The following is a 24,110-nucleotide window of genomic DNA, read 5'->3' as shown; positions in this document are numbered from 1 at the left end:
ACAAAATGAAAAAAGAAACCATACAAATAAACTCACTAAAAACAATGTAATGTAATATGAACATTTTGAAAATTGAGTATTTAACAAAGTTAGATGTGTAATTTACAGTGTCGGGTGTGGAATTTACATAATTAACATGGTACCACTGTAGGCCTGCTTACTAAGTAAAGTAATGCTTTATAGTGGTTAGTGGCATTACGGTAAAATCCATGGCTGTCCAATGAGAGCAATGATGGTGGTCCTCCAATAAAGTAAAGGTTGGGGCCACACACTTTACACCAAATCCAAAACACTGAGTTGGCATCATATCCAACGGGTTTCACATAAATTACACAGCAATTTTAAATAAAAGCAAATGCATTCATTTTCATAGCACAGATATGAAACCAAATAATTCAGAAGGGAGAGTAATTTATAATATTCATAACAGTACATTGAAACAAGTCCGTTTTGTTTTTATGACTACAGAGTCATATTCCGTTGAAATATATGGCTCATTTCCATTTAAATAAATGGGGCATATAATCATTTTCATGTCTTTAGGTATGTACTGTTGGGGAGGGGCTTTTTTTTCCCCCAACAAAATGGAGCATTCTAGAACAGCAAAATTATTCTCTCACTGGCAGACCTCAATATAAATAGAAATATTTTATTTATACTTGTTGATCTTTTTAACCAAAATAGCATAGAACGCATATAAACAAGTTCCGGAAAACAACTGCACAAAATTATCTCATGTAAACTTTTAAATTAGCATATCAATATTTCCATGTTCCCCAAGAATAGAATCAATTTATCCTTTGTTGGGTTCTCAATATTTACACATGAACACTTCAAGTATGAAATGGTTAGTGCAGCTGTGCAGGGTTACTATGGTACAATGTAGCTGTGACACATGTGAGCTCAGTGCTAACATTGTTTCACATGGCGACCACCCTAAGTGAGACCAGTGTCCATCTGACAGTAACCCCGCTGACCAGCTGAGTGACCGGCGCTGGACTGTCCACAGTGACCACAAAGTCAGCAACCCGAGAGAGAAGTATTAAAAAACACCAGAACAAGGCATCGCACTGATCATATTTTACACACATTTAACATCCGGCAATTTTTTTAACCATAACTGTACAGTGATTTATTTCCATTCATCCATTATCAGTCACTGCTTGTCCACTGCGGGGTCACGGTGGTCCAGAGTCTATCCTGGAAACGGCGCGTGAAGCAGGATACACCCTGGATGGGACAGCAGTCCATCGTAGGGCAATCATGCACGCGCGCGCGTGCACACACACACACACACACACACACACACACACACACACACACACAGGCTGTTATTGGGAACAAAAGTGAACTTCTCCTTTTACTGTAGTAAATCATAATGTGATCCATGTGAAGGATTAAGCTGTGTTCTGCTGTGGTGGAGAAAAACATATACAGTGGAAAAGCTTATATAATGTATTTCAAGAGCACTGGTCTTCCACATAAGGGAAGAGGAGGAGGAGGCTTCACACCTCCTCTCTGGATTTACTGCAGTAGAAAGACCTTGGTTCTCTCCGTTCCACACTGCTCGACCAGAAGCGCTCCCACGGTCATACTGAAGTCCTGGGTTTCCGTATGACCAACTGCACCGCGCCATCGGAAACAGTCTTGATAACGTTCCAGGCGTCATAGTGCATGAGCCCCTGCAGTGGTCGGCCATTGATGGCCAGGACTTCGTCTCCGGTGTCAACTACACCCGAGAGCTCTGCAGCGCCACCTTTACAGAGAGAAGGTAGAGAACCGGATACTGGAATGAGCATTGGAACATTCACTCACTCATTACTAATAACTGTTTGTCCAAGTCAGGGTTGCGGTGTTCCACAACCAATCCTGGAAACATAGGGCATGAGGCAGGGTACAAACTGGACTGGATGCCCCTTTATCACAGAATAATCACACCCTCAGTCACTCACACACTGGACAATTTAAAGTCACCAATTAACCTGAAAGACATATCTTTCGATTGTGGTAGGAGGAAACCAGAGTACCTGGAGGAAACCCACATGACCAGGTGGAGAAAAGTTAAACTCAGTAGAATGAAGAGGCTTCAAAACCCACATCCAAATTCTCAACCCAGGAGCTGTGAGGCACCAGTACCATCCGCTGTGGCGTGGTGGACAAGAAGGCAACTGAGGACTCAGATGGTCTAATCCCAACGTAAGGGTATTCAAAGACCATGATTGAGAAATACTGCTGATGGTTAAGGAACTGACATTGTGATGTAATAGTTGCTGATAGTGCAAGTCAAATGTGAAATGTGAATGTAAGTCAACAAGGTGGGACAGCAGGTGGTGCAGTGATTAGAGCCACTGCCTTGCACTTGAAAGACTCATGTTTGAATGCCTGAACCTGCTGTAACACCTATGAGCAAAGTACTCACCCTGCATATTTACTGAAATATTTCAGGGCAAGTACCCTGCAGAGGAGGCTCACCCTTGAACAAGCGCTTGACAATGAGGGGCTTGTCCCCCTGTGCTGAGGCTTTCCCCCCTTCCAGGCTGAAACCCAGGCCTGCAGAGGTCTTCTGGAGAGCCACACAGAGTGCTCCGTCAGGACCCACCTCCATAGCTGGAAGGCAAAAAAAAAAAAAAAAAAAAAAAATCATTACAGTAAAGCGTTAAGGACAAGGGGTCGATCTAGCTTCAAGTCCTACCTCCTGCTTTAGCAACTTTGGGCAAGGTACTTACCCTGAACTGATGCAGTAAAAACTACCAGCTGTATAAATGGGTAAATCACTCTTTAAGTTGCTCAATGTACAAACCTAACATTGTAACTGCTTTGGGAAAAAGCATCATCTGAATAAGTCAATAACAACAACAACAGTTACTATGCAGGGTCAAGGTCATAACAGAAAAAAGTGTACACAATTTCTGTACATAATATTCCCAGATGTTAATCAAAAGTTGGTTCAAATCAAATTTTAGCTGACATAAAAGATGCTACAACCAAGCTGTACAAGATTACAGCACAGAGGGCATGGGAAAATAGAAAAGTCCCAAATAAAGGTTCAGTTGTAAATCAGTTGGTCATGAATAGTCATGAGATCAGATGATGATGCTTTATGTTCTGTACTGCAGATTAATAATGAGTATTTGTGCTGTCAGCCTCCATCCGTCTCTCACCTGGTCCTGTCTCCACTGGAAGGTCTCTTGTGGACCCAGGCTTCCCTGTCCTGCTGGGTAGGGTATGTCGGGGGGATGGGGGCTCCGCTTCCTTTCCCCTCTGGATTACAACCAGGGCTTTTCTGGGCAGCCGAGCCTTATGGAGGCAGGACAAGGCCTCGCCGTGCGTGGTCCCTCCCAAAGGAGTGCCGTTGATAGACAGTATGCTGTCCCCCCTCTGGATGGTACCTTCCAAAGCAGCTGCTCCTCTGGAGAAGACACGATGGACCTGTGCAGAACAGCAACGATGTGCCATTTGATAATGTCTAAAATAATCTGTCAGTCTAAATGTGGCACCTTTTTATCATATGTATTTAGCGGATTCCTTTGTCCAAGATGACACACACTGTTAGATGATCGACACGTTTATACTACATGGTACTCTTACCGCATCGATTCTGGGTAAGTACCTTCATCAAAAGTACTGCTGCAGGAGTGGGACTCAAACCAAGAACCTAACAGCCCTAAGCACTGATCTAGCTAACCCCCGATATTAATTGTATGCGACTTTTCATGAATCTCCCACTAAGATCAGGAGAAAGACCAGAGCGACACGCTGAGTAAGTGGATTCTCCTTTAAAACACTGAAATTCTAATGTTTACATTCCCCTTTAAGTGAACCACAGGTACAAATGAAGCTGCAAAGACACCTGTGGGTACAATTACAGTGTTCTGCTTACACTTATAGGATATTTTATAACCTACAAAGTCTGAGAAAATAATAATTTAGTGCAGCTCTGTTAATACCTAACACGCCAAAACAATCCGTCTCAGCACAAGGCAAAACCACGCGCCGCATAGGGATGCCAAAAAATACAAATGTTTATTGCTTACCGTGACTGATTTCTGCTCTAAGTCCACTCCCCCAGCAATGCTGAAACCCAGGCCAGAGCCTTCTTCTTTAGCTAAGACCACAAAATGAATATCTTCTTTATCCTGGGTGGTCAGACATAGAAGAAACATTGGAGAAAAAGCGAAATTTGTCACCTCATATGGCACCAACGGGTTCAAAAGTGAATGAAAATGTGCCAGTACAGCTCTCTATTTTATGTCAGGCTTATCTAAGAGCACTAAATAAAAACTTCAAACAAATACTAAGAACATCCTTCAGCAAAACCCCATTAGCCCAACAGCTTCCCAGGGAACCACAGCAGTTTCATCTTCACCCCATCAGCAGACAGTACAGTGTTAGCATTTACCAGTAATGTAGGATTACAGGTAAAGGTAAGCATGTCTGAAAAGTAAAGTAAAACATTAGCTCTCATGTGTACGACTTGCTTTTTAGAAGCAAATTATTAATCAAAAATAGAAGTTAATGGTTTATCGATCTGGAGCTACTCTTTAATAGGGCAACACCTTAAATTCAAGGAAAACTAAAATGTTTTACACACACACACATTTTCAGAACCGCTTGTCCCATACGGGGTCACGGGGAACCAGAGCCTACCCGGCGACACAGGGCGTAAGGCCAGAGGGGGAGGGGACACACCCAGGACGGGACGCCAGTCCATCTCAAGGCACCCCAAGCGGGACTCGAACCCCAGACCCACCAGAAAGCAGGACTGTGGTCCAACCCACTGCACCACTGCACCCCCCTTAAAATGTTTTACTTTAAAAACAATTAAAACACATTCCATGCCTTCCAGTACACGGAGATGGAGTACATAGAGTGTTTATTTAACACTGTGGATTAGGAAAAGTATGAGGGTAAATCAAGAGGTATCCATAATAATCTGTGTAGTGGATACTTTTTGACTTAACCGTGTATATTTTATGCATCCATGTTCAACAGCCAGCTCATGGTGCTGGAGGACAATGACCGGTGAACAGTTCAGTGTTCTCCATAAAGGTGTTTTGGGTGTTTTCAGATTACCTTAGCCATCACCTTGATGTCTTGAGTCAATTCTGCTTTAGGGTTCAGGGAGCTCAGAATATCCTGGACCTTGCGCTGGACCATGGGGGACATACACAGCTCACTTAAACTGTGAAGGAAAAACACAGCGTAGACTTCAACATGGAATTTAGTTGAATTTAAGTCACAGTCTTAATTACAGTAATGGTATATTCTTACAAAATCCTACAACAGGCAATTTATGTGAGACAAGCTGAAGTTATGCACCAACCTTGTTATTAATAACATCATCCCTAGAGTCTCCACACTGTACAAGTAAGAAGAGCCAATCTGAGCAGTCATTGCACTAACCTGGTAGACCAGTTGTCGGGAGTCTGCTGGTCACTAGTCTTGTTCTGAGCAGGATCTTCATCAATCACCAGCTCAGGTACCGACTTCCTGTTCAGCCCCACAACAGTGAGGTCAGAATTATTGGAGGCTGTGGAATTTGGACTATCCGGGGGATCTGGTAGGATTTCTGCAGCTTTCCGGGGCCGTACCTCAAGCTCCGTTTTGAAAGTAGCCATGCTCGACTCATTGGAAAAGTCTTCAGTGCAAAGTTTGTCTAGGTCAGGCATACTCAGCGCCCTCACCTCCCTCAATCGAGAGCGAGAGAGGTTGGAACGACCTCGGACTGCCCTGCTCCGCACCACGGGGGGTGTCTGCGGCATGTGGCCTGGTTCCACCTCAGGAGTAACATCCACAGCCTTCTCTAGCACAAGAGGATCTCGACTGGGGGTCGAAGAGGAGGCACTTATGCTCCTCCTAAAGGACCGACTGTCAAACGAGTGAGAGCTCCCAGATGCTACGTAACCAGAAAACCTCCTGTTCAATGGAGGTTTGGATGCATAGGACTGAATCTCAATGCATCGGATGACGGTCTTGTCAAAGCTGGCCAGATTCTCAAAGGACTTGATCCTTTGCCGTACAGAAGAGTTGGGATCTAGGGATCCATTAGTGTCCGTGGAGTAACTTCGACGTGTCAGCTTGAGATGATGGGGCTTGGTTTGGCCGACCATGAATTTTTCACTTTTCTCCATTATGTTATTGGCATTGAAGTCTTTGTTTACTGGCATAGTCTGGATGGCCTTGGTTAGTTCACCTTTCTCTGTTATGGTATCGGTTTTGAACTCTTTGTTTTGTACTTCATTGTTGTTTTGGCCAGCATTGTTTTTTTGTGGTACCACTGGTGGATCTATACCCACATTACTCCCAGACTTTGGCATTCCAAGAGGGGTTTTAGATTCCTTCGGACAGTTTCCAGTAATTGTAGATAATGCAAAGCTCTCAGTATTCCCTGAGAAATTATTCTTTGGTGACAGGTGGCCCTCCCCAGCTGTATGGGATGAGCTGGAGTTGGTCTCAACTTTCTCTCGAATTCCCTTTGGTCTCAAAACAGGGGTGGACACTGAAGAGGAGGGTGGAGATGAGAGTCGCACCTCAATGAAACTCCGCTGAGTGGGCCTTAGTTTCAGCCCATCCTTGGGCTTTGAGAAAGCTTCAGATAATTTCTTCTGAGAAGGCTGTAGACCTCCCCGTGTTTTGTCAGCTTTGCAATCTTTTTCTTTATCTCCAACAGGTACTATGTGTGAAGAATCCACCAGTAACTTTTTATTTTCCCAAGGTAAGTTGTCCGACTTGAATACAGCCATATTTTTTTGACGGTTATATGAGTCCAGACACGTTGTGGTACTTTTCCCTGGCTCTCCGCTTACTAATAGCACTTCCTTAGTTTGGACGTTGGGTGACTGACATGAAACTGAGGTTGTCTTCTTTGCAAAGCTTTCAACTTTGGATTGTTTCATGACAGTTTGGTCTTCTGTGCTATCTTTGCTTTTAATAATAGTAGCCATCAGCTTGGGTGAAGAGGTCATTGTGTTGTCCATTATGTGTTGATGTCTGAGGCTGCTGTTGGATACAGACAACGTGCTGTTGCCGTTTTTCGGTGAACTGCTCTCTGGTCTCGTGGACAAGTGTACAGTTGAATTGATTTTTGTCTGGGGTACACACCGTTTGGAATCATCAGAAATTTGAGGATTCTCCGTTTCCTTGCCATTTGATGTTAAAGGAGACGATACACTTCTGGATGCCTTGCTGTTGTCTCGAAGGGGATCCGTTGATTCTGTTGCTGCTGGTTTGGATGAAAAACACTGATCCGAGGATTTAGGCGAGGACAGCAATTCCTTCAGTTGAGCTGTCATACATGGAGTCAGGTGCTGGACCATCGCATTGCCTGACTTGCTAACACTGTTCTCACAGCTGTCTGTTGTCCCCGCACTGGGAATTGACATAATGTGCTTGGAGGATTGACATGCTGTTTTCTCCTCTCGTCTGTTGTTTTCTTTCATCGGTGGGAAAAAGATACCCATGAGCGGAGGAGTTGGGGATTTTGATTCCTTTTTGGGAGATACTGAAAAATTAGCTGGATCAGGGCTCAGTTCTCTGGAGCAGGATGGTGCGGGAGGGCACTCGGTTTCCTGAGGTTTACACAGTTGCAAGTTCAGTGCTTGGTCTGTTTGGCAGGAAGGAGTGGGGTTTGGGGAGATCTTATCCTGTAAAGGCAGTAGAGGGTCCTCCGGTCCCACATCCATGGAATCCACTTCCTTTACACTACGGCAGTCTCGGTTCATGTGCTGAGAAGGTGAATTTGAAGGCCCGTTGTTGAATTTTTGTTTCATATTCTGAGTGAAAGAGTCAGAGGGTTCAAATTCAAAGTGACATATTTCCACCACTTCTTCCTCAGAGTCTGTCACCTCATTCGTAGTACAGTCTTGATCGGCATTCTGTGCAGCATTTGTCTTGCCAGCAGGTTCAGCAGCAGAATCGCTCTCTGAATCACTCTCCAGCAGACTGTACATGGAGCGCAAGACACAACGGTGTCTGTCCTCAACATCAGAACTGGATACAGAGGTGTCCTCTTCATTCAAATTACTGAAATTTCTAGAATAATTGTTCAAAAATGTTTTATCTGCAGGGAGTAGCAAACTTTTGTTTCCTGGATCTAAAACTGGGAAATCCAGAACATCTGGTCTTGGTGAAGACTTATCACAATCAGTCCCATCAACTCCTACCAAGTTACTACCTGGCTCGTAGGCAGTACTGTCACTATGTAAACTCAAACAAACATCTCCATCGTTGTTTTTTGGAACAGCCTCTGGTGACTTTAAATCTGGTATAAAATCATCAGTGCTGGTCACAGCATTTCTATCTTTGGGTTCTGGATTCATCTCCACAGTAGACTTTCCTACATATTTGCTGTCTTTGTCCTTCTGGTTGCTGTCAGTATCCTCAGATGGAGTTTTGGAGATCTCCGTTCTAGGAATCCCATCACGGCCTGATGATATCATCAGACTAGACAGTCGTTCTGTAGCTGCAAGACGAGAGCAGTGAAAACTTATGCATATCATGAGGTTATTTCTAATTCACACCGTGACCCTTTCATCTGTCTGCACAACACCATTTCCTTTTCATGGATGCATCATGTGTACCCATCACTGATACACACGATTAAAGTTCTCATCAATGGGAAAAGACAAGGAAAAAAAAGTATATTTGCTATGCACTTCAACCAGCAGCACAGGTAGCATTTGATATGGGTAGTTCCATGCAGATAAACTGCAGATGTTCAATAAATGTGGCACAGTGGGTAGCACTAGTGCCTCACAGCTTTTGGGCTTTGCGAATGTAAAATTTGCATAAAAACTGTACTATTTGGTTACAACTACAGGTAGTTCAAAACTTAGGACATATGCGGCTTACGATGACCGACTCATTAACTATATTATATTTTTTTGAGGTTTGGTTGCAATGTATAACGCCGACGCTCCACCTGCTGTACGAAAACATCAGTTGGCCAGGCTGCCTCAAGGCACCATATTTCTTATTGATTCAGTCAGCGTATTTATCAGACTTTGCTTTTTTATTGACAAAAACAATGAGATTCCATTCAAACTACTTTTTTTTTGTTAAAACAAAAGCTAGCAAGCAAAAACGCAAGTATTCTGGTGGAATAGAAAACAAAAAAGTGAAAGAAAATGGATTTATAAATTAAAGTGAAAATTGTGGCACAGTATGGATACATAATAGTAATACTGCACTGTATCTATATTATTTTCTATGTTAGTATTAACGTTAATAAATCGTGAAATTACTGAAACATATTAAAGCCCTATTATACAGCACAGCATTCATGTTGAATGTTTATATATCCTTATGGTTTATAATTATGACTGTATAAGGGTACTTATGACTTAAGTCACCTAAGGATGAGACGTTGGAACGGAATCCTGTCGTAAGTCAAGGACCACCCGCATGTTTGTAACAATGTTCAACGGTCCATCTTCAACATCATTACAAACAACAGATTGCAGTTGACAGTTACCAAGTTCGTCATTGTTTGTTGAGTATTTATGGAGTGTTTATCAGGGAACTATTCACAGTAAAATGCTACCATCCGAGCGTCATGCTGAATGCGCAGAGAGGAAGGGCAGGAGTCAGAGAGCAAAGTATTGGGCCTTCCCTCTTGATCACGTGACCGAGGACGGTCTTCAGACACGAATGACTGCACTCCTGAAGGACAAGGCCGACGTCCTTTGCACTTTGAATTGCCCGCTCAGCAATGCAAATTTTGAAATAAAAGTAAAAAAATATTAAAGGTCAAAAAAAACTATCCCCTCACTGAAATGACAAAAACAAATTCCAGTTTCAGGCTTTACGAGAAGCCAATCAATCGGCAACGGCCACCAACGCCTCTATGGTCCATTAACTACAACCACTAGCTGTTGAGAACTGGCGTGAGATTCTGCCACCGCACATGCCTTCATAAGCAAATCCACACCCGATTGGTGATTTTTCTATAGTTAAATTCTTAATTAATTACTGTATAAGGGGGGCGCGGTGGCGCAGTGGGTTGGACCGGGTCCTGCTCTCCAGTGGGTTTGGGGTTCGAGTCCCGCTTGGGGTGCCTTGCAATGGACTGGCATCCCGTCCTGGGTGTATCCCCTCCCCCTCCGGCCTTACGCCCTGTGCTGCCGGGTAGGCTCCGGTTCCCCGCGACCCCGTATGGGACAAGCGGTTCAGAAAGTGTGTGTGTGTGTGTGTGTGTGTGTGTGTGTGTGTAATTACTGTATAAAAAAGAATGGAAACTATTGCATATAGCAGGTATTATATGCACAGGAGTACACACACGTCAGAAAAATTACTAGAACTTTGTTAGTTGCTGCCATTGCTGTGAGTCCTTCCCTTGTGTTGCCATAAAGGTGATTTTATTAAGGAAAATTAAAACAGAAGTGGCCTTGGACTTTAACAGAAGTCATTGATAGAATCTGTAGTTAATACACTAATACAGAGTAAAAAGTATTCACACCAATAGGGACGCCTCCTGCAATAGTATCCTTGATCAAGGTACTTATTCAAAAACCGTTCCAGTCAAAAGGACCCAGCTGTATTAATGGGTAAATCGTTTTACATTTATATTTATTTATTTACCTGACTCTTCTCTCCAAAGCAACTTATAATGTTAAACTACTTACAACTATTTACCCATTTTTTTTCAGCTGATTAACCTATTTAAGCAGGTAAATATCATGTGTCAGCTAAACAAATACCTTTAAATGTAATATGGTGATAATTTGTAATTTGTGTCTACAAAGCTCTCCATAGACAACATAAGTGACTCACAGCAAATAAACCAAAGAAATGTGTAAGCAGTTCTACAGAGGAAACTACATGGGAATGATAATGGGGGGGGGGGGTACTATAATGCACATAAATCTAGAGAGCTACAGAATCTACTGGAATGAATGAATCAATCAATAGTCACCATTGACACAAAGGCAGCTGCGTGCTACTCCCTTGCGGGGAAGCGTACAGGCAGCAGGAAAAAGGCTCTTGCGCTCCTACGTCTTTACGCAGCATGGAGAAAGAAAGACTGGTCTTTTAATTTCAGCTCATGTTTGGATCATTAACATTCTGGTGACACACAAAAACACTTGGGCCATTTGGTTATTATGAGGTCCATAAATCTGGCAGACAGCGTGGTGCATTTTTAACGGAAAGGAGACAAGATGAACGGGACAAGATGAGCGTGTTCTGGAAGTCCAAACAGGACCGTTTAGTAATGGGAAGAGTCCGAAATATGATCCTACCAGAGTCTAAATATGGACCATAAATTGTCATATTTATTATGGGATAAAACTTCCCAGCACTGAAAGTAAATACAATGACGTTGATGAAGGCATCCCGCCGAAACGCACCTGTCCCATTACAAAAATATAACGGTTTCATTAAGCTCCTGTGTCCTCTCCCAATTTTGCTTCACATTTTTAGCGTTAAAATAAGTTTTGAGATAAAACAAGCCTATCTGCAGAAATAACCAACTGCAAAAAAACACCATTTTCATCCTCATTAAAAATGCGATTGAAAACACTCTATTTACCATAATGTACATTTAATGGATCTCAAAGTAAAAATAAAACTTCAGAAATGACAATATAGATTATTAATACGAGCAACTGAAGAAGAATCTGTGAAGAATTCTTACCCGAAACTGGCTTTTTAAGCTCTAAAGTGAGGGTCACTGGGAGGTTGTGCATGAGCTCGCAGACCTCTCGATAGGAGGAAACGGAGACGTCAACGTCCCCTATCATCACTATCTCGTCCCCAACGCAGATCTTGCCCATGGACTCCTGAAGGGAGGCAGGAAAGAGAGGAATCGCACACACACGCGCAACCATATGCAATGAAGTCCAATCTAATCCACACAGAACATGTTCACACGTCATGTTTCACCCATGACAACAAGAAGTGGTTTTAATTTATTTCTTGATGACAATAAAATCCATCACTGGCAGCATCTCTGAAAATCATACATCGACATCTTTTATCAAATGACACCACTTTAATCGTAACCGGTTCTCGCAGAGCTCAGCTCAATGTTCGTTGTAACGAGACTTAACGTCTAACCGGAGACTCCAGAACGCCTGTGAACCAAGATCACCCCGGTGCTCAGCGTGAATGTATGTCAATGAGTTCCCCCCCATCGGTTCAAAGTCCAAGGTTCAAATTAGGAAAATTTCGGAATTCGAAGCAAGCATGTGCGACTATATTATATTAACCATATTGTATTATGTATTAAAGTGTCCGGTAAAGTGATTCATTTGTGTTTTATGAAGTGTTCAGACACCATGGAAGCGCCAGCAGGTGACGTACTGGTTACAGCCACAGCTTTTCGATCAAAGGACCTGGGTTCAAATCCCTTCTCCTGCTACAGTTTCCTTCTTATCAGGGAACTTACCATGAATTTATACAGTAAAATTGACCCAGCTGTGTAAATACTAATAATAGCAAACATACCCTCTCTGCTGCCCCTCCTGGCCGCAGCCCTGTGACCAGCACCTTCAGGGGGCACGACTTGATCTCCAGGTCCAAGCCGAAGGACTCCGATTCAGCTCTCGTCAGCACCACGGTCTCGATGGTGAAGACACCAGCCAGCTCACTCGCCTCCCCTTTGCTGCAGTGGGGCAGTGGGCAGCCGGTAGGACATGGGGTCGTGCGGGTGGGCAGAGGGTGCGGCTCCTGCCCTTCGGGGTGCTGGGTGGACGGTGGCTGGCTGGGCTGCTCCTGGCCCATCGGGCTCTTGACATTTTTCACCTCAAGTCTGGGGGAATGCCTGGGTTCAGGCTGCCTGTTATACGGGGGGTCCTCACCAGGACCAGGGTCACCCGCCACGTTGGCGCCTCCGCGGTCCGAGTCGGAGGTGGGAAGGAAGTGCGCCTCCTCCGACCCGACGGATCCACCATAGAGCGGAGTGGACGCTTCGCTCCTCTGCTCGCCGCCGTCCCGGCCCTCCTCGTTGACCTCGACCGGAGATGCGGCGATCCCAATGCCCGAGTCATCCTCGCCGGCGCCCTTGTCCTCATCTCCCGTCGGTCGGGCTTCCCGGTAAAAAGCGCCGTTCCCCTCGGCGGGCGGAGGATCGCTGCCGTAGTCGCTGCAGTCATCCTCGCAAAAGGAGATGCGGTGCTGGCGGGCGAGGGGGCTCCGCACCGACCCGGGGCTGCTGTCCACGCTTGTCTGACGCACCGTCTCGTGGAGCCGGTTCAGATGGCCGCGGTCCAGGCCCACCCAGGGTGCGTCCCTGCAGGCTGTGGAAGGTGCGATCGGTTACGCCGACCGGCTCCCCGATACAGCGACAAACAAGAAAACCGACAGATAATAATAAGAAAAACTGTGCCTGTACTGTGAGAGCTGCTGCTCTCGCAGGCCTTGTGCTGATGCAAACCATAGCCGGTGGGGTTCGTCGCCATGACGTCGGTCGGGCTGGGTGGCTCGTGCGGGAAGTACTGGGAGAACTCACTTTCCGAGCTGAGAGACGCCTGCGGCACATGAGCGAAAGGAGGAGAAACGTTTCAGCTTCCCATTTGTTAGACGACTTACGAAGCGGGCAGCAGGTGTCGCAGCGGTTGAGAGCTGGAGCCAAATCCCACCTCCCGCTGTCCCTTGATGAAGGCATTGGCCCTGAATTGATACAGTAAAAATTACTGTACTGTATAAATGGGTAAGTCAGTTGGGAGAAAAGCAGGGGGGCGCAGTGGCACAGTGGGTTTGCCCGGGTCCTGCTCTCTGGTGGGTCTGGGTTTCGAGTCCTGCTTGGGGTGCCATGTGATGGACTGGTGTTCTGTCCTGGGTGCGTCCCCCTCCAGCCTAATGCCCTGTGTTGCCAGGTTAGGCTCTGGCTTGCCGCGACCCCGCATGGGACAAGCAGTTTCACGCAGCGTGCGCGTGAGCGTTTGGAGAAAACCATCACCTCAATGAATTAACATAAACATAATTCTTTTTTTCCCCCCAAGAGACGCTGAGACCACAGCGTTTAGACACCTTTTTTCCTGTGATTTGGGTGGGGCGGGGGGTGCAGAACTGACTTGCCATCTCCTTCCTTCCACGTACATCGACGGACTGTGGGAGGAAGCCCACACAAACACAGGGAGAGAGTACAAGCTCCACGCAGATTGCGTAGGATTCGAACCCACATCCAGACTCAAAGCCCAGAAGTTCTGTGATGCTTCCTCCCCCCCACATCTATTGACAAAAGACATACTCTTCCTACTTAGCCTGGCACACCGCCGACTTATTCATTTGATTAACTGCCCTGAACCCCAGCTTATTTGCATGCCAGTTCATGACCGTTTTCCCTCTAATGCGCTGGGCTTACCCGGCTCGCCGGCTCCAGGAATCGTTTCATCGTCCAACTGAGTGGCGAAGATCCATCGCTCTTTTTGCCCGTCACCGTGGAAGGCAGACTTTTGCTTGAATGGACTAAAGGGGTGGAAGAAACGTGGCGATTATTCATTACAAACCCAGGTCCCCCATTACCATCCTACGCTCCACCTGGGTAACACCTAACCCCAGTCTCTGCAACCTGTTCCATCAGATTCTCTGCTAAAATGCACAAAAATCACATTACGCTAAAACGCACAGGGCTGCGTAGCACATATACCAGACCTTTTGTGCACTCAGAAGGTTCTCCATCAGAATTTCACAATAAGTGCTTCACATAGGAACTTTCAACATCCCATTAATGTTACTGGGCGGAATAACTACACATATTATTTCATTCTCACATCATGTTCTAGAAACACAGCACATAATTACGGCCAATAAATCGGGAAACATTCGAACAACGCATTAACGGCGGACGGATACCGAGCGTGTGTGAGGAGGCGGCGTCCCTCGACTCTCGCTCCCTGTGCGTCGTCCGCGTGATCACTTCGTCCATCTCTTGCTCCGAGACCTGGAGGAGAGCAAAGCGTCGAGAGGCGCGCTGAGGATGTGCGGGAGAGGTTCTGAAATGGGACGCTGGGATTTCACTACAAATTGAGCACGGCAGCCTGGGCAGGAAGGTGCTTTAAAGAATGTGGCCACTAGGCGGCGCTGTGCTTAACTCGCATTGTGGTCTTAAGCTACAGGGTTCGGTTCCTCACAGTTCACACTGTTCCTTTTGCTTAGTGGATGTCAAGGGTGACCGTAACGCACCTCATTTCTGGATATTCGAAAGCAGCAAAATTAATAAATGTAAATCCATACACAGTTACAGAACTGATTTTGTTCCTTAATTTAAGAATATTTATCTATACATTCAGTCATGTAGCGGAAGCTTTTCTCCAATGTAGCTTGAACTGATTTTTCTATTGCTACAGCTGGGTAATTTTCCTCTGAATCAATTCTAAGTACGTACCGGAAACAAGGCAACGACAGGAGGAGGTGGGATTCGAACCTGGATATTTCAAGTGGAAGGTGGGAGCTCTAATCACTGCGCCACCTGCTGTTAGCTTCATATAGTATCCTACTTCCAATTATCTATCCATTAACAGCTGGGTAATTTTTTTTTTTTTTTTAACTAGAATAATTCAAGGTAAGAATCCTGATCAAGAGTAGCATAACCAGAGCAGAGGCTCAAACCCAAGTCCTTTGACTGTATAGTGCCAGCTTTAACCATGACTCCACCTGCACAGCATTGCCGAACACACTGAAATTTCATCCTCTGTCGTATTTCACTGCAAAATGCTGACACTCGGAATTACTTTTCTTAAAAATATTTTCTACCTTAAAAAAATAGCTTGTTAAAATGATTCATTTTGACTTGTACAGGGCACTGTACCAGCATGAGAGCTTTTCAAAATACATATAAAGATTTGGGGGGGGGGGGGTGGGTGGCTGTATCCAATTCAGCCAAAAAGGTCTTTTTGCACCTAGAGGGAAATAGTTCATTCTAAGCACTGCTGACCCCTCTCTTCCTGTCTGCTGCCCTGGGATTACTCTCATTTCAAAGGGGTTATACATAGGAAAATACCGCATGGACATAAATGGATTTTTTTTTTTTTTTTAATTACTATATTCCAGCTATTTCTCTCACCATACATTAGAGCATTTTTAATGACACTATTTACACTGTGTAAGAGGACACACAAATATTTGACTCCATCTGTTTGATGTATAGCACGCGCTCTGATACACACCAGTCGGTTTCATTTGATCCGTGTGCTTTTTAACGCCTAACATCTAGCAAAATAAGTGAAGGCTTGGCAGGTTCCGGCAAGTTCCATCCTCCCTGTTCCAAAAGTGGAGCTACGCCCAGCGGTTGGCGTCTCCATTCGCCGCCTTCTGGAAAGCCGATCTGTTCCGCAGGGTAAACGAAGCGGCGCTGATTTTCTGTGGACGCAAATCTCTCATTTGGTGCAATAATTACTGAATTAGCGTGTTTTCGGTCTGGATCATGTAACATCTGGAATGCGGATGAAAGGAAGTCTAAAATTACGCAGGGGTAAGACAAACAGGCCCGTGACGAGATTTCACTCCGTCTCTCACCGGCCGCGGGTTCGAGCTTGTGTGTCTGGTGCTATTTTGGTTTTCTTCCACTCATTCGTCCAGTCTTATTCGCTTTAAATCACTCTATATCACTCTGTGCCGGTTCCTTCTATTGCACACGTTCAAGTTATGAATATTCCACTATCCCAATTAATTTCTAATTTTCTTCAATAATCTATTTTCCAAAATTCCCGTTTCCACTGGCAAGTCAGCTCCCTACATTCACGCACCCAGCCGACAAGTGTGAGTAAAGGGCACCCGGACAGAATAGGAGTATAGGACCGACTTAATTCAACTCGCTTCCACAGTGTTTACACCTCCCACCTGGTGCTCAATAACAAGACGACACATTGCACACCTCTTTGGGTTGGAACAGTCAGCAACCGGGATTGAAAATGGATTTGTGGAGACTACGTATTTTTAGTTCCAGTCATTATAATGTAGTTTTAAGTTTAACGTGGGTCAAAGTTAATTTAAAAAAAAATGAAGCGTTACAATTTAATTTCTTATATCTATATGCAAAATTTTCATAGACAACCCTGCAAATAAACTGAGGGAAATCTGTTTTTTTTTTTTTTTTTAAATTTTACTGATGGTCAATTAATAGAAAAAGTGTGCAGGAGTTATGAACAGAGAAAACGATGAGTCATAGTCGCTATATACTGTACAAATGTGCAATAAAATACACCAGAGATGTATTCTGACATCAGCTAATGTCTCCCATCCATATGAATGGCTGATTTTGTAGATGATCAGCTGTTGACCAGCTGTGATGGACACAGGCACAGATTTGGGTTAAAAAAGGCCATTTTCCACTCAAATGACGATAAAGAGCAAAAATGTGCTTTTGACAAGGTTAACTGGTTGAGCTGGTGAACTGATGTTTTTTTATACGCTGTCGAAAAGGTGTGAGCGCGGAAACAGGACCGAGGGGGCCTCACCTTTGGGTTGGGGTGCCGGCTGATGATGAGGCTAACCGGGCCGGGGCCGCACTCGCTCAGGATGGCGTAGGCCTCGCTGAGGGCCGCGTGCCGGAGGCTCACGGAGTCCACCTCAAGGATCTGGTCGCCACGGCTACGCCGGCAAACAAGGGAGGGAAAAGACCGAAGGGAATCAGCCGCCCCACCACAACAACCCCGAACTCAAAACAATGAAATGATGGCAATACGCTTTCCAGCATACTTCCAGACACAGCAGCCGAGGCACAAAAACAAAAACAGCTGGGGCAGCAGGTGGTGTAGTGGTGGGGCTGTGCCCTTGAACTCAAAGGAGCTGAGTTTGAATCCCAGCTGTTGAAACAGTACCCTTGGGCATGGTACTTACCCTGAAATGATACAGTAAAATTCCCCAGCTGTATAAATGGATAAATTATCTCAAGAACTTGGTGTTGTACTAAACAGTGTAAATTGCTTTTGGTGAAGAGCATCAGCTGAATTATTATCACCCGTTTTTTGCCTTGGCCAAAGACATCTGCTAAAAAAAAAAAAAATTAAACTGCCCTAAACATTATTTACATAAACATATTTAGCAGACACTTTTCTCCAAAGCAACTTCCAACAAACTCTGTGTAGTGTTACCAGCCCACACACCTAATTCACCCTGGTGACTTACACTGCTAGATACACTACTCACACTGGGTAACTCGTCCATACATCAGTGGAACACACACTCTCTCTGTCACTCACATACTATGGGTGAACCTGAACAGCACGTTTTTGGAGTGTGGGAGGAAACCAGAGCACCCGGAGGAACCCCATGCAGACACGGGGAGAACATGCAAACTCCGCACAGACTGAGCGGGGATCGAACCCATGTCCTCTCGCACCACCCAGGTGCTGGGAGACAGCAGCGCTACTCACTGTGCCTCCATACTGCCCAGTCCAATTATACACATTATATATTTCAGCTGTCACATGTAATCCCCTAATAATGTGTGAGATGTGACGCCTGTCAGGGGCTGGTTCCCGCCCTTGACTTTCTCACGGCGGCTGCCGCAGCGCTGCCGGGGGAGCCAAAGCGGGGAACGTGTTCCATCATGACCCAGCGCAACGTGAGATCGCGTGATCCCCGCAGCCCCAACAGGCGTGTGCCACACAGGTCTGCAGGGAAATACCTCCACGGGGGAAACCAAAGTGTTTTCCCTCACCGTTTCCCGCCGCACCCTTCCTCGCTTATCATAACTGGCAAGTTTAAGCAGGCATGTAAAATCATTTTCCTACCAAGTACACGCTGTGGACTGCAAAGTAGCTGAACTTCACCGCTGTTCTCTCTGATACGTTACTTTGCGTTACAATACAAATTGCATTATTGCAATGCATTACACTCACAAAATAACATAATATTGTGTTTCATAATACATTATGTATTACAAAATGCTACGATTAAGTATTATGTATCATTCGCTCAAAAATTGTAATGTGTATGAAATGCACATCGAAACCCATGATAGATACATTTCCAGGCATTAATATTAATGAGGGGAATTATTTACATTTATTCACTTAGCAATTAAAGCTGCTTACTGTATAATTATTAACCCATTTACACACACATACTGGCTGAAACCGCTTGTCCCAAGTGGGGTCGCGGCGAGCAGGAGCCTAACACAGGGTGCAAGGCTGGAGAGGGACACACCCAGGATGGGACGGCAGTCCGTCGCAAGGCACCCCAAACGGGACTCGAACCCCAGGCCCACCGGGAGAGCAGGACCCAGTCAAACCCGCTGCACCAGCACGCGCCCCCCTCCCTGCCAGTTAAACAGCTGGGTAATTTTTTTTTTAACTTGGTCAAATTATGGTAAGTCGCTCGCTCGAGGTACTACTGCAGAAGATAGGATTCAAACTTGCATCCTTCAAGTGCACGTCAGCTTCTCTAACCACTACGTCCCCTGCTGCCCCAGATATTAGATACGAAGTGCTGGATGAAATAAGGAGGCAAGGCCGAGAAGGAGATGTCCCTCACCTGAGCCTCCCGTCCATCTTGGCGACGGACCCCGGGGACAAACTGTGGATGTAGATGCCGGGCGCGCTGTTCTCCGGCGTGAGGCAGCAGGCCCCGATCCCGAGCCCAACACCCTCCTCTGAAATGACACGGGACCGTCAGCCAGAGCGCTCAGAGCACCCCGGGCCCCTGGACATATTCATATAGCCATCTTGCAAACAAGACAGTTGACATCAGCTTCGTAGGTGATGGGAAGATACACACTTAGTAGAAAAAGATAACTGAGCAAAGGCAAAGAGGCAACTAGAAGTGGGGGTCCATATATTGTTCTGCACACGTGAGGTGAGTTTGACCCTTTCTATTACTGCATGTCCAGCGCAGGGTTACGGTGGTCCGGAGCCTATCCTGGAAGCAAAGGGCGTTAGGCAGGGTACGCCCCGGATGCGCTGCCAGTCCATCATAGCGCAATCTCTCTCTCTCACACGCACACACCAGGCAGATCAGACTCACCAAGATCTCTTTTAACAGGATTTTACAGATATGGGAGCATTCTATTGTGATTATTAACCCTAACCCGCTGCACCACTGTGCAATACTAGTGTGGTATTTGCTGTGATCAGTGCCAAGGCAGCGTTGTTCCCAGGTGAGACCCAGCATGGGTGACACACACCTTTATGAAGCGTCACCTCCATCACGATGCGGTCCTTGGGTCCGGGTCCCTTGCGGGGGGCCGCGTCCCCATCTTCAGCCCCCGCTGCCGGGAGCGCCCCCCCTTCGGCACCGCACTGCTGGGGGCCCGAGTGGCTTAGCAGGATAGGCTTGGGCCAGGGTGCGAGGCTGGGGCTGCGCAGACGTGTGCGCACCGTCAGGGTCACGACACCTTTCTTCAGTTGCTGGAGGGGAACAAAAAAAACAGCGATCGTGTCGCGTGCGGTGCTCTTTTTCCATAATCTGGCTGCATAGAACTGCCCTCCTTGGATCTGTCTCCCAAGGAAATCCCTTAATACTCCTGGAAGTCAGCACCTGTGATTTATAAACGACGAACCTCTTTTGCATGTGCTGAATAAAAAAAACGAAAATAAGTATCCGTGTTTTCCAAACGCTGAATGTACGGTCGACATCCTCTCTCCAAGTTAAAGTGCTACAGCTAGAAGCAGAGATTGCTGCTCACCTTGAAGGTCTGGATGGCCTGCTGGTGAGTGAGGCCTTGAAGAGACTCCCCATTCACCTCGAGAATCTCATCCCCTGGGGGAAGAAGGGGCAGAGGCAACAGCAGTGTTGAGCGACATGTACATGGGAGCATAAGGAAAAAACACACACACACCCCACAGCAGGGGTCCGCAACGTCCTCCTTGACCCACCAGTTACCTATAGGTGCAAACACACATTATAATCCCTAATGAATCACTGTACCCATACTCTCTAAAACTCATTTCATACAACCAGGGCAAGTGTTAAAGTGGTTATGTTAAAGATATTAAGATAAAATATACAATATTTACCCTGAATGGCTCCAGAAAAAAATATTGTGCTGTTGAAGTGAGTAACTCAATGTAAGTAGACAGACACTAAGTCACTTTGGGGAAAAACCTCAGTTTAATTAATGTAACCCCCCCACCATCCATTCTTGAGGGTTTTCGCACCTCCTAGGGTCCATGGACTCTGGTCCAGAAGTACCGTGGTACTAGACAGTAACTGGGGTAGCCTTTCGATTCACTTTAGAATAAACGAACAGTGGAGAAGACTTGTCCTTGAAGCTGGACATTCAGAAGGACTGAAGCTGTGGGGGGGGGGGGGGGGGGGGCAGGTAGTGTAGTGATTAGAGTCATCACCTTCAAATGAGAGATCTGGGTGCTGCCTCCTGCCATAGAACCCTTGATCAAGGTCCTTACCGTGAATGGATACAGTAAGTTACCCTGGTGTATAGATGGCTGTAAGTAGCTGAGTGCACTGTCCCAACACTGTATGTGGCTTCATCTTAATAGCATCAAATTGTCATTGGAACTTTATACAGTGAAGGCGAGACTCATGAACCTACCCTCCTTCAGTCTCCCGTCCGCAGCTGCCGCCCCGTTGGAGAAAATGGTCTTGACGAAAATCCCCATGCGTCCACGGGCAGAGTCTTGTCCCCCAACGATACTGAATCCGAGGCCCTTTCGAGAGCACAAGCAAAACGCCAAATCCTCCGTAAAACGCAACGCTTTGAATGGCCATCTAAAATATGAGCTGACTGGACAATTTGTTGCTTGTGGTCACATTGAATCCAAAAGCAAAATTAAATAAATGCAGGAAGACAGGACATTTTCTGGAAAAATGACAGAGAGCGTCATGTGGTCGTTGAGTTAACGGTTGACCACACAAAAAACTGCCCCAAATAAAGTCACCTTTACCTTAAGGTTAGGGGATTTTGCCATAGATCTGTATATGAAATGTTGATTTATTAGTTCATTATTGAAGCAGGAGGTGTTCTGTTGAGTCACTCACCTTGCCCTGACCTTTCATCAGGACAATGTTGGAGATAATAGATGGATGGGCCAGTCGCCATGGCGACTCCACTTGAACCGTGCTGAGGGAGCGCGCCGACTTCTTGATTTGATATTCCTGAGGTGAGGGCAGAAACATCAGAAACATGGTTAAAGAAGCACTCAAACTCGAGTGGCTCCTTCATCGTTGCTGAGTGATCTTACTGCGGAAAACGACTCGCTCGCCTGAGAAAGGGTCTCAACAACCCATCAACTCTTTTCACTGCACTACCTGCTGTTACTGTCACCAGCAAGGTCACTATGACAACCAGTGACACATTCCAACAAACCTGTCTGATCATGAGATGACCTGACAACACTACTGCCGTTTATGGAAATAAGAAAACTGGAATAATTGTTGTCAATTTCCTTGCAAAAATACTTGACTGACTAAATAACCATGAATCTCAGTGTTCCCGAAAGCTGACAGCGGAACCTAACTGCAAACCCAAGGACTTAAGACTCAAGGACTGAAATAGCTCTAAGGTCAACTTGGGGGTCTTGTGCCGAGACACGGACCTGACGAAGTCCCACGGCGTCGGGCTGCTGGGGTAGCGAGTGCTTTCGAACCCCGCGCACCACCCCCTTGTCCGCCATGTCAAACACGGAATCGCCGTTCTCCACGACCAGCTCGTCGTTCTCGCCGACCGATTGTAACCGCCAGCTTCCTCCTGGAAAACAAAACAAGAAAAAAAATGCTTGACTATTCATTTTAAGGGAGGGTACGATGGCACGGCGGGCTTGGCCAGGGCCTGCTCTGTGGTAGGTCTGGGGTTCGAGTCCTGCTTGGGTGTCTTGCGATGGACTGGCGTCCCATCCTGGGTGTGTCCCCTCCCCCTCCAGCCTTGTGCCCTGTGTTGCAGGGTTAGGCTCCGGCTCGCCGTGGCCCCGCAAGCGGCTTCTGTCAATGTGCGTGTGGAATGAATGAATGAATGAATGAATGAATGAATGAATGGAAATATTACTACTCCCAAGGGGAAGATCCAGTTGGTTGCAGCATCATACAATATACAACATACAAACAGTGCCAAAGCAGATAAATAAACACACACAATGTCAACAACCACTTGTCCTGAGCAGGGTTGCAGCAAACTGGAGCCTAACCCAGCAACACAGGGCACGAGAGGACACACCCCAGACAGGTCCCCAGTCCACCACAAGGTACCCCCCCAGCAGGACTTGAATCCCAACCCCACCACATAGCAGGCCCCAGCCAAACCTGCTGCACCACCACATCCCCTAATAAATGACTTTGAAATGATATTTATAAAGGGGGGGGGGGGTCAGGATGAGGTGAGGTGAGGTGAGGTGGTACAAGATATAGCGAGGTTGGCCCAGAACAACTTGGTTATTGAGAGGTCACCGAAAGGTCACCTCCCCCCCCCCAAGCAGCATCAGAACTTTTTGTAGAATCTGATGGCTGCTGGTAGAGATGACCTCTGATTTATTGATCAATTTGTCAAAATAACACCCCGAAGGAACTAGACGGATTAAAATTATTAAAATTAAATTAAAATGACAAAATTAAACTGGAAGAATACAAATATGTCAGTATGAATGCCACTTACCGCTAGAAAAATACTTAATCGATGACAGCTAATATTAAACAATAAGATACCTGACCTTGGGATCGACTTCGGAATTTCACCGTCGTCGGGCTGCGGCAGGCTGACTTGGGTCCTTCGGCGTGTCCCGCCTCTTCAACTTTATCTGCTTCTGCAAACTGTAAGGAAAAGGGGGGGAAAAAAATGGCTCTTTCGAGGGACTCGTTCAGCAAAGCAGCTCGTGGGGGCGAGCAGACTGCGAAGATTCAAACCAGACGCCCCGAGAAGGCCAGATGAAGGAAGTCTGGAGAAGAAACGTCTGCAGCTACTTGCGGTGCAGGAGTGGAGGAAATAATTGTCGGTCCGGAGAGGAATCGCGTTGCCATGGAAACCGCGGTACTTGATTTAGCTTCCCCCACTAAGTGGTATGATGTACAATGCCATGCATTATTGCCTGGGTAACTAATCTCACAAGTTCCCTGACGAGGGAAAATTACAGTATACATTAATAAATAAATAATTCACAAACACTCAAGGTGGCTCCAGTGATCCGCTTACTGCTTTAAAAAAGACAAAGGTTGGAAAACTCTTGTTTTTACTTCCTTTTTCTCTTTTTTAAAGACTACAAAAGATAACTGCACGATTTAAA

At 45.9% G+C, this 24,110-nt stretch overlaps 1 protein-coding gene across 1 annotated transcript in view; it reads right to left on the bottom strand.

Moving 5' to 3' along the window:
- Positions 1 to 1,266: 1,266 nt before the first annotated feature.
- The window catches only part of LOC108937999 (PDZ domain-containing protein 2-like), a 65,642-nt gene continuing 42,798 nt past the window's right edge, over positions 1,267 to 24,110 (bottom strand). The window contains exons 6-24 of the mRNA XM_029259723.1: positions 23,541 to 23,640; positions 22,437 to 22,588; positions 21,880 to 21,996; positions 21,434 to 21,548; positions 20,567 to 20,640; positions 20,066 to 20,288; positions 19,417 to 19,534; positions 17,397 to 17,529; positions 14,794 to 14,881; positions 14,303 to 14,406; positions 13,373 to 13,466; positions 12,445 to 13,235; positions 11,633 to 11,777; positions 5,404 to 8,461; positions 5,074 to 5,182; positions 4,035 to 4,136; positions 3,162 to 3,429; positions 2,473 to 2,607; positions 1,267 to 1,756 (exon numbers count right to left, since the gene is read on the bottom strand). Of these exons, the coding sequence (XP_029115556.1) occupies positions 1,590 to 1,756; positions 2,473 to 2,607; positions 3,162 to 3,429; positions 4,035 to 4,136; positions 5,074 to 5,182; positions 5,404 to 8,461; positions 11,633 to 11,777; positions 12,445 to 13,235; positions 13,373 to 13,466; positions 14,303 to 14,406; positions 14,794 to 14,881; positions 17,397 to 17,529; positions 19,417 to 19,534; positions 20,066 to 20,288; positions 20,567 to 20,640; positions 21,434 to 21,548; positions 21,880 to 21,996; positions 22,437 to 22,588; positions 23,541 to 23,640 (6,093 nt within the window). The 3' untranslated portion in view covers positions 1,267 to 1,589. The remainder of the gene's footprint in view (positions 1,757 to 2,472; positions 2,608 to 3,161; positions 3,430 to 4,034; positions 4,137 to 5,073; positions 5,183 to 5,403; positions 8,462 to 11,632; positions 11,778 to 12,444; positions 13,236 to 13,372; positions 13,467 to 14,302; positions 14,407 to 14,793; positions 14,882 to 17,396; positions 17,530 to 19,416; positions 19,535 to 20,065; positions 20,289 to 20,566; positions 20,641 to 21,433; positions 21,549 to 21,879; positions 21,997 to 22,436; positions 22,589 to 23,540; positions 23,641 to 24,110) is intronic.

Source organism: Scleropages formosus, chromosome 17, assembly GCF_900964775.1.
Source record: "Scleropages formosus chromosome 17, fSclFor1.1, whole genome shotgun sequence".
NCBI lineage: Eukaryota > Metazoa > Chordata > Actinopteri > Osteoglossiformes > Osteoglossidae > Scleropages > Scleropages formosus.
This window is presented reverse-complemented; position numbering and strand designations above follow the sequence as displayed.